This window comes from Gossypium hirsutum, chromosome D02 (assembly GCF_007990345.1).
Source record: "Gossypium hirsutum isolate 1008001.06 chromosome D02, Gossypium_hirsutum_v2.1, whole genome shotgun sequence".
NCBI classification, from domain to species: Eukaryota; Viridiplantae; Streptophyta; class Magnoliopsida; order Malvales; family Malvaceae; genus Gossypium; species Gossypium hirsutum.
Window position 1 is genome coordinate 44,153,170 of NC_053438.1, and position 11,296 is coordinate 44,164,465.

General features: G+C 31.3%; 1 protein-coding gene across 10 annotated transcripts; it reads left to right on the forward strand.

The window, feature by feature from the left end:
* The first annotated feature begins 3,653 nt into the window (after positions 1-3,653).
* Positions 3,654-10,999, forward strand: LOC107908457 (dihydroxy-acid dehydratase, chloroplastic). Of its 10 annotated transcripts, XR_001687030.2 has the most exons (7): positions 3,656-4,245; positions 6,850-6,903; positions 8,305-8,387; positions 9,667-9,730; positions 10,410-10,487; positions 10,584-10,637; positions 10,772-10,999. XR_001687030.2 is itself a non-coding variant. In XM_016835627.2 (4 exons), the coding sequence occupies exons 1-4, from the start codon at positions 3,931-3,933 to the stop codon at positions 10,811-10,813; spliced, it is 489 nt and encodes a 162-aa protein (XP_016691116.1). In that variant the 5' UTR covers positions 3,657-3,930; the 3' UTR covers positions 10,814-10,999. The 10 variants fall into 10 exon arrangements, 1 of the variants encoding a protein (XP_016691116.1); XR_001687027.2 differs by having other exon boundaries at positions 3,654-4,245; positions 8,305-9,730; XR_001687031.2 differs by having other exon boundaries at positions 3,655-4,245; positions 8,305-9,352; positions 9,667-10,487.
* The last annotated feature ends 297 nt before the right edge of the window (positions 11,000-11,296 follow it).

The following is an 11,296-nucleotide window of genomic DNA, read 5'->3' on the forward strand; positions in this document are numbered from 1 at the left end:
AGTCAATGGTCATTATAGAAAAAAACGTCTTTCATATTATAATTCATATGGGTTTAAGACAACTATACTCTTTAATTTTCATTGTTACATGCTATTCATACATCAAATAGTCCAATAATATTAGTTAATCATGCATTGGTACCATTCAGAAAAAATTCTAAAACTGTCACGTAGGTATCGATACTTATGGTGAGGTATCGATATTTTTCTTAAGTGGTATTGATACCTATTGGAAAATCGATACCAAACTTGTATTCTGTTTCTCACAAAAAAGCCAAAGTCTCAGAAATTATCAGTACCTTTTGAAAAGTATCGATTATTTTACCCCGAGTATCGATACTTGTGATAAGGTATCAATACCAAATTACGTTACCAACTTCTTACACTTTCAAAAACATAGAGGTATCAATATTAAAACACAAATATCAATACTTTTTCTCCAGCCATAAAAAATACAGCAATTACAAGCATATAATTCATACCAACTAATGTTTAATCATCATGTATCATTCACTTCATCAAATGGTCACTAAAATGTCCAAAGTAATAGTCCAAAACATCATACTCATGACCGAGGAAGAAACCAATTATTCAAATGGAAAGTCCATAAGTCCTAAGCAAAATAACCATGTAAACAACTTAAAAATCATAGTAAAAACTAGCATATAGTCTACCACATTGCCTTTAGTTCCCAAAACACAAATAAGCAAATAAACACCTACGAATAACTACTAGAGATTTAGCTTAGATTACCCCTTAAAAACCACATCGCTCACACTGGCACACAACTAATCTACAATGGTTTAAGAAAGGATTGGGTGAGCTTAACAAGCTCATGAATGCCTAAAACAACTACCATGTAAATAGTTCATCAAGCATTAGTGAAACATATAAGTAGCATAATTATAACATCCTCAACTTAGTTGACACATTTTACATCTTTTGCATATTTAATAGCCTATTTACAAAGTAAATATATTCACATTCATACATACATTACAATACATACAAACATATTTATAATTTAGGGTAATTTTGCACTTGGGCTATGAAACATAAAAGTGGGCACTATCACCACTCATCGGATACACGGATCTCCAGCACACCACCACTACACCAAAATAGGCTTTTTAGCGGTGATTGGATAAAAAACGTCGCTAAAAATTAAGCATTAGCGGCGTTTTCCTAAAAGCGCTACAAAAAACCTAAGCCCAACGTGTTTTCGGGGTTTTAGCAGCGTTTTTGAAAAAGCGTCGCTAATGTATGGGGCTTTAACGGCGTTTTTGAAGAAGCGCCGCTAATGCTCGGGGTTTTAGTGGTGTTTTTAAAAAAGCGTTGCTAATGCATGGGGCTTTAGCGGCGATTTTGAAAAAGCACCGCTAATGCTCGAAGGTTTTAGCGGTGTTTTTGAAGAAGTGCCGCTAATGCTCGGGGTTTTAGCGGCGTTTTTGAAAAAGCGTCGTTAATGCTCGGGGTTTTAGCGGTATTTTTAGAAAAGCGCCGCAAAAAACATTTTATCTGTCTATTTATTATTTAATTGGTTTATTTATATTAATTAAAATTAAAATTATTTTAATTTAATATTCAAAATCTTCAAAAAAATAATGGCACATTGAAATAATTTGCAAAAAAAAACATAGAAAAATATTTGTTAAAAATGGAAAAATTAAAATACTATTATTTAAAATAATTTTAAAGTTTTTTGGGTACATTACTGAGTGTTTTTTAATTTATATATTAAATAATTTCTTATATAATCGTAAAAGAGATAGTATTAATTTTAAAGTATTGAATTAATTATCACTATAGCTTAAGGTTTTTGGTTTAGGGTATATGGTTTAGAGTTTAAGATTTAGGAGTTACTATTTTAAGGTTTATGGATTATGGGTTTAAGGGTTATGATTTATGGTTTATGATTTAAAGGCTTGGGTTTAAGGTTTAGAGGTTATGTGTTAAGGGTTTAGGGTTTTAGGGTTTTAAGGTTTAGGTTATAGATTAACTAGTGTTTTCTAATTTATATATTAATTAATTTCTTATATAATTGTAAAAGAGATAATATTAATTTGGTTCTTCAAAATCGTGTGAAGATTTGGTTCTTTAAAATCGTTTCAGTGTATTTAAAACTGTTAAAGTTGCATTATATTTGTTGAGGGAATAAGAAAACAGTAATACTGATTTTTTAAATATTTTCAAAGAATTTGACATTAAATAGTTTCATAACGTTTTAATAAGTACAGGGTTAATTTTCATTTTCATTTTGCTTTAGGGATACCTTTTTTTAAATAAGAGTTTGCATTGTTGAGTTTCCCGATCCTTTGGCTTAGGATTAGTAAGTTCCATTTCTTGATGGGGGCAGGGAAGGGATATAACTTAGCGGTAAAGTGTCACCTTGACGTGACAGAAGTATTAGTTCGAGCCTGATTATCTTTAAACCTAATGTGAGTTTTTTCTATTTTGTCTTGTCCCAGCTGTGATTGTTTAAAAACAATAAAAATTATTTTATATTTAAATTTAATTATTAAAAATAATGTCAATATAACCTGTTTATATTTTTATTATTTTAAATGGTAAAACAGGCCAGGTTCGGCTAGCCTAAGGTTAAAAAATATAAATCTAAGCTTTGCAAGCTTTTATGATTTAGGGTTTAGAGGATAAGAGTTAGAGGTTTAGAGTTTAGATTAATTAGTATTTTTTTAATTTATATATTAAATAATTTCTTATATAATTGTAAAAGAGATAATATTAATTTTAATATATTAAAATTATGATTATAGTTTAAATTATTTAAGAGATAATAGAAAAATTTTATATATATTAAATGGTTTAGGATTTAAGGTTTACTTAATATTTGTTAAATGGCAAAATTTTATACAATCAATTAATGTTTTTATATTTAAAAATATTTAATCAATTAATGTTTTATGATTTAAGGTTTGTTCCCTATATTCTCACCCATCATCCAAGTGGCATCATGGATTCTTTCCGACAACTCATGCACTCTTTCATCCTCTTCTATTTATTATTTAACTAGTTTCTATGTATTAATTAAAATATAATTTATTTTTAATTTAATATTTAAAATTTCAAAACAAGTAATGACACGTAAAAAAAAATTGAAAGTAAAAACATAGAAAAATATATGTTAAAAATGAAAAAATACTATTATTTAAAATAATTTTAAAGTGTTTTGGGTATATGACTGATTAGGGTTTTAATTTATATGTTAAATAATTTATTATATAATTGTAAAAGAGATAATATGAATTTTAATTTATTAAAATTATCATTATAGTTTTTTAAAGTTTTTTTTCATATTTTAAATTTTTTTATTTTTGTTTTTGTTTTGTTACATAAAAAATTATATAAAAATTTTAAAATTTATCTAATTATTTTAAATATTATTTAAATTTTCAAAAATAATTTATTTAAAATTAATATGAATTATATAATAATTAAATATAAAAAATAAATCATTAGCGGTGTTTTTCTAATAAATGTTGCAAAATATAAGCAATAAAGGCATTTGGACAAAAAATACTATAACTGTGTATTAAAATTTTTCAAAACGGTACAGTTTCACTACAAAAAATTAATTGCCGCAAAATCCATAATCAATTGGACAGACTTGTTTGACACTATAAAACTTCAGCGTGATATTTCAACAAAAATAATTAAAGTTAAACCATCGAAAGAAATCCCTAGAAGCCTAAAGAAAAGGGGGGAAAGATGAGGCCGATGCCGATGCCGATGCCGATGGAATTCGTGACGGACCCAGACGACCAAGGTTCAGCTATGGAAGTCGACGATGTTGACACACCGGCTCAATCCCAGGCAGCTGTAACAGCCAACCCTCCCTCTCCACCCACAGTAAATCTTAACAAATATAGTTCAACAGTAACAGAACCGAAGTCACAAGGCGGGTCCTAGGCGATGCTATACGGGGTAGGATTATCAGAAGACGACATGTTGAAACCCCAAGTGGGAATTTCGTCGGTGTGGTACGAGGGGAACCTGTGCAACATGCATTTGTTGAAGCTGTCGAACGAGGTGAAACGGGGTGTTGAGGACGCTGGGATGGTTGGGTTTAGATTCAATACGGTCGGAGTAAGCGATGCGATTTCGATGGGGACGAGGGGAATGAGCTTCAGTTGGCAGTCAAGGGATTTGATTGCTGATAGTATTGAAACGATTATGGGTGTTCAGTGGTATGATGGCAATATCTCTATTCCCGGTTGTGATAAAAATGTAAGCTCTTTATTTCTAACTTTGCTTCTCCTTTTCTTTTTAATACTTTTGTAAGCATTTTGTGTTTTATTTTTCCTGATTTGACGCTATATATGAACTTGCCTTACTGTGAAAGGAAAAAAAAAACAAAAAGATAAATGTGATTTATTTATATGCTCATCGCTTTTAATTGTGAGAAAGAGAAGTGGAAAGAAAAGGATGTAAACTGCATTTAACTCAAGAGTGTTCTTCATCTGGTTTGATTGAAAAAATAAAATTGATTTGAAGTGATCAAATTAATTTAATGTTTAGACATTTTCCCATGGGCTCTGATTGTTTGGACTTTGGTAGAGCTGTAGAAGTAGTTTATGTGTTAATGCAGTTGTGGTTCATTAAAGTTCAACAATCATAAACTATGGTCTGATATAGGTTTTCTTTCTCAATGGTGCATTCTATTAAAACAATGCTAGCTAGTTCTTGATGCGATCGTTGAAAGCACTAAAAATATCCTATGGTCGTTGAAAGCACTAAAAATATCTTATCCCTAAAAAGTAATGAAAAAAGAATAGTAAAAGGGAAGTAGGGTCAAATCCTCAGGGACTAGACTTGTAAAATATCTTGTTTCGTGAAATCCTAGGCAGAGTCTTGCCCAAGAAAACTTGGGTGCCTGAAAAAAATAAAATAAAAAAATAACAGAATTAAATGTTTGGATCTGAAAACGAAAAATAAAATAAAAACAGAATTAAGAATATTGAATCGAAAATTTGAGAAATTAAAAATAGAGTTGAGAGAAAGGAAATTCTTAAGGGAGATTCTAGCCTCCGGTTGTCTCGTTCCGCCTTGGGTTCAATCCTCGGCTTTTAGATGATCCTTCCCAAACCGAATAAGCCAGTTATAGTGGAAGAGGACGCCTACGATCACCAGCTCCAAGGATTTAGACTTACGATTTAGTGGAACCTGACTCTAGATAACAATCGCTTCTGTGGGATCGTCTTATGCTAGATCAACGCTTCTCAATGGCGAATCCCACGCCATTTTGTCTCTTGAGCTCGCCAACCTCTGACGCAGTAAGCTAACGAACCAACTGTGCAACCTTCCCAAAACATACAAAGCGACCGCCTTTGCATACGTTGAAAAACTTACTTCTTAAGGGACATGGACGGAAGCATCAGCCCTGTAGTGCGGAGAAACGATGAATACTCAACGAGGAGGCTAAGTACGAATTCTAAGCCTCATGAACTCTTTTGGGGATTTTTGACAACCTTCGGCTAGATGAGTTTAGTAGCTCATAGTTATGGTAGAAAAGAAAATAAATAAAATAAAAATAAAGATTTTATTGAAAAGAAATATAAAAAGAACAAAAGCCTAGACTTTTGAGGAGAGAGTGTTTACAGAAAAAGATATGGGATCCCCTTTTGAGTCACTTCACCCTCTATTTATAGTGTTAGGGGAGATATTCTAATCCTACTTAAATTCCTAAAAGATAAATACATTTAATTGAAGATAAATAAAGATAAAATAAAATCCTAAAAATAATCCTTAATAATTATCTCAATATTAATTATCTTAATATAATTAAATTAGAGTTTAATAGAATAAAATCTTTTTTTTTTGCATTTCAACCCTTGTGTCCTCCATGCTTTCACTTTTGGCACCAACTTTTCCTTATGTCGCACATTGGCCCATTTTATCTCTCTAAATTCACGCTTTTGACCCTTAATTTTACTTTTGCCTCAAATTTAGTCCCTATGAGATAAAAGATCATAAATAGCTCAAATTAGCAGGATCATACTCAGAATAAATACATAATTAATATATAAAAATAAGTTATTCTAGAGTGTTATCAGTTCTTTAGATGCCAGGTACACTTATTGCAATGGGGAGGCTCAATCGGCCAAGTCTTATGGTTTATGGTGGAGCTATCAAGGTTTTCTTCTTTGCTTTGTCTAGTGCAAGTGTCATAAATGGGCTACTCTCCTTTCTTTGCAAATGGCTCATTTAGTCTTGATATTTTATTAGTTTTGCTCTTAGAACACTGTTGTAAGTTTTATTTAGAAAATCACTGCCACTGTTTTAAAAAAACCTCTAACATTCAGAACCTATTATATACAACAAGGCTATAAGGATTGGTTTCAAAGTGGAAAGCACTCATTCTCATAAGTCATAAATGCTGTATTCTTTTGTAACTTTCCCGTAAACATTACATGTTCATTACATTTCTTATCAATGCATCCAACAAAGAACAAATGGCTAAATGCCGAAGTATATTATGTCCTTGTACGGTTGCATGTCAAAAATGAGGTTTATTGCAATCTGTTGCTCTGCTTCTCCCTTCCATTGTTCATTATACATCATATAGCCATTTAATATACTATAGTGTATTTCATTGAAGTTCAGGTAACATTGCTGCAAATTTAAATAGTTATAGTTCGTCAATTTTCAAAAGGCCTTTATTTATTTATTGTACTTGTTCTTTTGCAGCCTGGTCATTTTCAAGGCTTATTTATTTATTTATTTATTGTACTTGTTTGTTCTGTTGTTTCAGAAACTGAATATGACCTATGGTTTTGCTTGGCACTTTTACATAATTAAGTAAACTCTATTTTGTCACCTTATCTTTTCCAGCTGTAGTTGCCGTCGAAGTCGCGGCATATCCAGTTTAATACTCCTACCGTAAAGGTTTCAATATCTTAATTATCTCTTTCTTTTATCATTTGGCATCTACGTTTTGAATTAAAAAAAAGCAGTTAAATTTATTTCATATCTGTCATTCTAATTGCATATCTCTTATTTTTTAATTTATCAATGTCATTCTAATTTGTTTATCTTTAGTATTGTGTAAAAAAGCTTATCTTTCATATTCCTTTCATGTGCCAAAGGTTTATGTTTGTTTGTTTAAATTTTTAACTTAGTTTATACTTTATGCTTTAACTATTAAGTTTAAATACAATTACAGTAAGTAAATTAGGGCCAGTGATATTTTTTTATATATTGTTCTAAAGTTTTTATATTTCTTTAAATTTGCATTGTCTATTTTTGTTTTTACCCTTTTTTTTTCTTGATTTTTTCACATACAAAAATAAAACTGAAAGAGTAGTGTTAGTCGATCCTCTAAAAGAGTTCCATGTCTAACATGCAAAGGAATGGGTCATACAGCTGAATATTGCTCAGTCTGTCAGGCATCTGGTGCTGATCAGTCTGCTCCTAGAACTTCTAGAGAAGAGATAAATAAAGGCAATAAGTTGAAAGCTACAATTGAGGCAGCTATGCATCTGAAGCCTGGAATATGTGAAAGAAAATAGAGGGGTTAATAATAGGATTTTTTTTTAATGGCAGAATGATGGAAAATACTGAGAAGATTTGGTGCTTATAGTTGAGTCCAGCATTATGTTTTATGTAGGGTGTAAAAAAAGTGCTCAAGGAATTTAATTATCTAAAGATTTTGCTTCTTTCCAATATTTTAGGGGTTTGGCAGTTTTTTTTTTATATATATTTAAGATGTTTAAGATTCTTTGGTTATTTTATTCAGTAATAGAGGATTAGGATCAACTTTGCTACTTAGTATGTAAGAAGGTTAGGTTTAGCTTCTAGATGCTTAGTTTATTTTAGTATCAGTAGCTTTGGGTTATGAAATATTTATGTTTTTGTATTTTTATTATTTATTTTGATTTGAGCTTCTGGCATTTGATATTATTGATTCTTGATACGGTGAAGTTGTTTTGGAGTTGTCAATCATTCTAAAATGGTTTATTTCAAGTTATACTTTATCTTGATTGCCTTATGAAGTTTGTTTGGTTGTGTATAGTTTTTATTTGCAATGATTTATGCGTGAGTGCTTTGACTTGACAAGTTGACTGCTAGTTGGTTATTGTGTTTTTGTTTATTGGTTTTAATTTTCTGAGGTGGATCTGTTACAGTCTTCTTAAAATTCAAGTTCTTTCAGTAATGCACTTAAAGATATGGCGGAATTTATACAAAGTCGTTTCCTTCCAGTTTGCCTATGTAAACTTGGATGCTTTTACTTATATTAAAAGTTAAAACATGCAAAAACTTATATAAACTCATGTTTTCTTAAAGCAGGACATCAAGAGGCTCTCGTTTTGGGGGGCCTGGAACTGATATCAGCTGAAATGATTCCACTTTAATCCGTGGCCTCATTTTAGGTCAGTTACTTTGTTTATGTCAAAAGCTTTCTTTTCTCGTGGCAATATTTGCGCTACGTCTCGCAAATTTCTTTTCCGGTTCCTTATTAAGTACTCCAGTCAAGTACATTTGTTCCATTTTTCCAACATGTTTCCTTTAAATCTTTATATATTTTTTTACAAGTCCAGAAACTTTGTTTTATTCATTGTGGATTAATTCCTTTTGATGCTTGCATACATGTATGCACTCCTTTTCCCATCCTTTATGTTTAAGTTTTAATACTCAAAAGTAGGTGAAGCAGCTTTGGTGAGGTTGTTGTGCATGTTGTCATACACTGTTCTGTTAATGAACCTTGGGGCTAGTTTTGTTCTATTGCTTTTAAAATCTTCTTTCTTTTTAAAATATGGTATCTGCTTTGTCCTCATTTTTTTCTCTGCTGCCCACGAGGACAAAGTGAGGTTGGCAAGAAACCTGGAATTTGTAGTTAAAGGCATTTTCAGTTGATACATTTAAGTTAAATCACGATGGAAGTGAGTCACTTGCCCTTCTTTATTGCCTAAGCTGGAGTAATGCATACCTAGCTGCAGATGGATCTGTTCATATTTATCTTGCATTTTGAAGAAAATTTCTTTTGTTCTTGTCATTTGAGGTTGTAAGGCACTTCAAATATAAGATTTCCTTACTTTTCTAAATATGTGCTTTGTCTTATGTGCATTCTGAGAAATTTAAAGCGTTACTTGAAGTTAATTTAGCAGATAGGTTCTTTCTACTTGTAACCTTTGAAGTTAAACTTATAAATCATACAGTTTAAGAAACAGCAACTCCTCCCTTCCCTCGTCCATAGGTGCGTCATGTGGTTTTTCTTCTGTGTCAATTTGTTAATCACATGTTGGTCACATGGTTACCTGTCTACTACCCCTCGCAACTAGAGAAGGATGATCCAAAACTATATGCTAATAACGTCCGAAGATTAATGGCCAGTGAGGTACTAATATGCGATCAAATTGTCTTCTCAAAAGATACAAAATGTGGTCATGTTGTTTGTAGGAACCTCTTAGATACCTGCTATAGTAAAAGCTAAGCTAGGGCCTTCCAAAAAATCTCTCTTAACAGTTAGCAGATACCATGTTTTGATTATTCTAGAATTCTGAAGCACTAGCCTGAGGCACCATACGAATTTTCTTGTGCCAAGTAGTCGCTGATATGCATAAGAAAAACCATCTAGTCTTATTGTATTACTTGATTGTAATTGATGTTAAAAATGAGTTTTTACTTTCTGTTTGATTTTTCTGCCGGCAGGGTAATTTGATACTATCGGATATTGGACTGGCTGAGAAGCGAATTTATCTTGCTACACTCAATGGTAATAATAGCATGCCTAGTGTTTTGCGTCAGAAAGATGATTGATAATTTCTTGGCCTTGCTCCGAAATGATGTCTCATCTGAGTTTATTAGTTTGCGCCGGTATTTTCATGAATGCAGAGACAAATCAAAGGGATGGTTTCACTTTCCTCATTTAACCCAAAATGACGCCATTTGCAGTTATATTGTAAAACTTATTTATTCCTTGAAATTACAGCCAGTAGATTCAGATTTAAATGTGCATCATTGCTGCAATATATTCAGATTTAATCAATATTTAATTGATGTTTTGATGTGACAAACTGTAAGAACTTTAGGTGGTTAAAGTTCTACTTTCATATGCTCCAACTTTTACTAACGACTATCTTTGCCTCATTCTTTCTGTTAAGCTGCAATATATTATCCTAAATCAACCTTTTGGGGTGGGTACTTGACCATGAGTTGAAAAGAGACTAGTTGAAATAAAGTTTCTAGCTGTAGAGATTTTAGAATTTTGATTCTTGTAGTAAGGACAATTAAATTGTTTTCATCCCATACCCCTTTTTGTTATATACTCACTCATGAGAATTGTACTTATTGCTGTTACTGTGTGCATCATTGTCAATGAATGCCTATTTTCTTTATGATGTATGATGAATTTTCCAAGACTTATATTGGAATTTTGTTTTCTCAAAATATAGAGGATACCACTTGATTTTCTGCAAGGAGACAAGTTCCGTGAAGCTGCAGTTAGTTATATTAAGCCTCTTCTAACGAAGGTATATATGCAAACGATGTATAAATTTTTATGGTGCTAGTTTTACTGGTTATATTTTCTGGGGTGAAATAATGATATATTTTCTCTGTGCTCCCAGGGGGTTCCATCTTTATTCTCAGATCTTTCTCCTTTGTATGATCACCCTGGCAAGGTATGTCTGCTTGCATGCATTTATTCTGAACATAGAATCAAGTTTGTAAGCATGAATTCTCCTGAACTGCTTGCAACTGGTTCAGAGCTTGATTTAATTAGGACTGATTTCCTGCCCTGTTTGCACTTATACAGGCAGACATGTTGAAGAGGAGAGACCACCTTCAGTGGCAGTGAGTGAATTAAATCAATTAAGTCACTACTCAGAAGTAAAATATCAATTAGCCTATTACTTTATCAGAATGTGCTATATTTCCTCAACAATGTCTAATTTTAGTTTATAGAAGCAATAAACCCATGTAGTAAACAGTGAATGTAGTAAACCCATTTTAGTCTAAGTTCAAAGGGTTTTTGAATTTCCAATTTAGTTTATAAATTTTCAAGTTTATTACTGTACATATTGAACTTGTGCATTTTTTTTTTGCAATCAATTAGTTGCACTATTTGAACTTGTAATTTTACTATTTAAATATTAACATGATTTTTCAATATTTTGACTAAAAAATATTAATTTATTATATGATTAAATACTATCTTTTTGACTAAAAGTATATATTTAATAATAATTAATTTTTGATATTAATAATGTTTAATTTTAATATTTAATATTTAATATTTTTAAATGTTTTTAAAAGTTAGTGGCGTTTTTATGTAAAACAC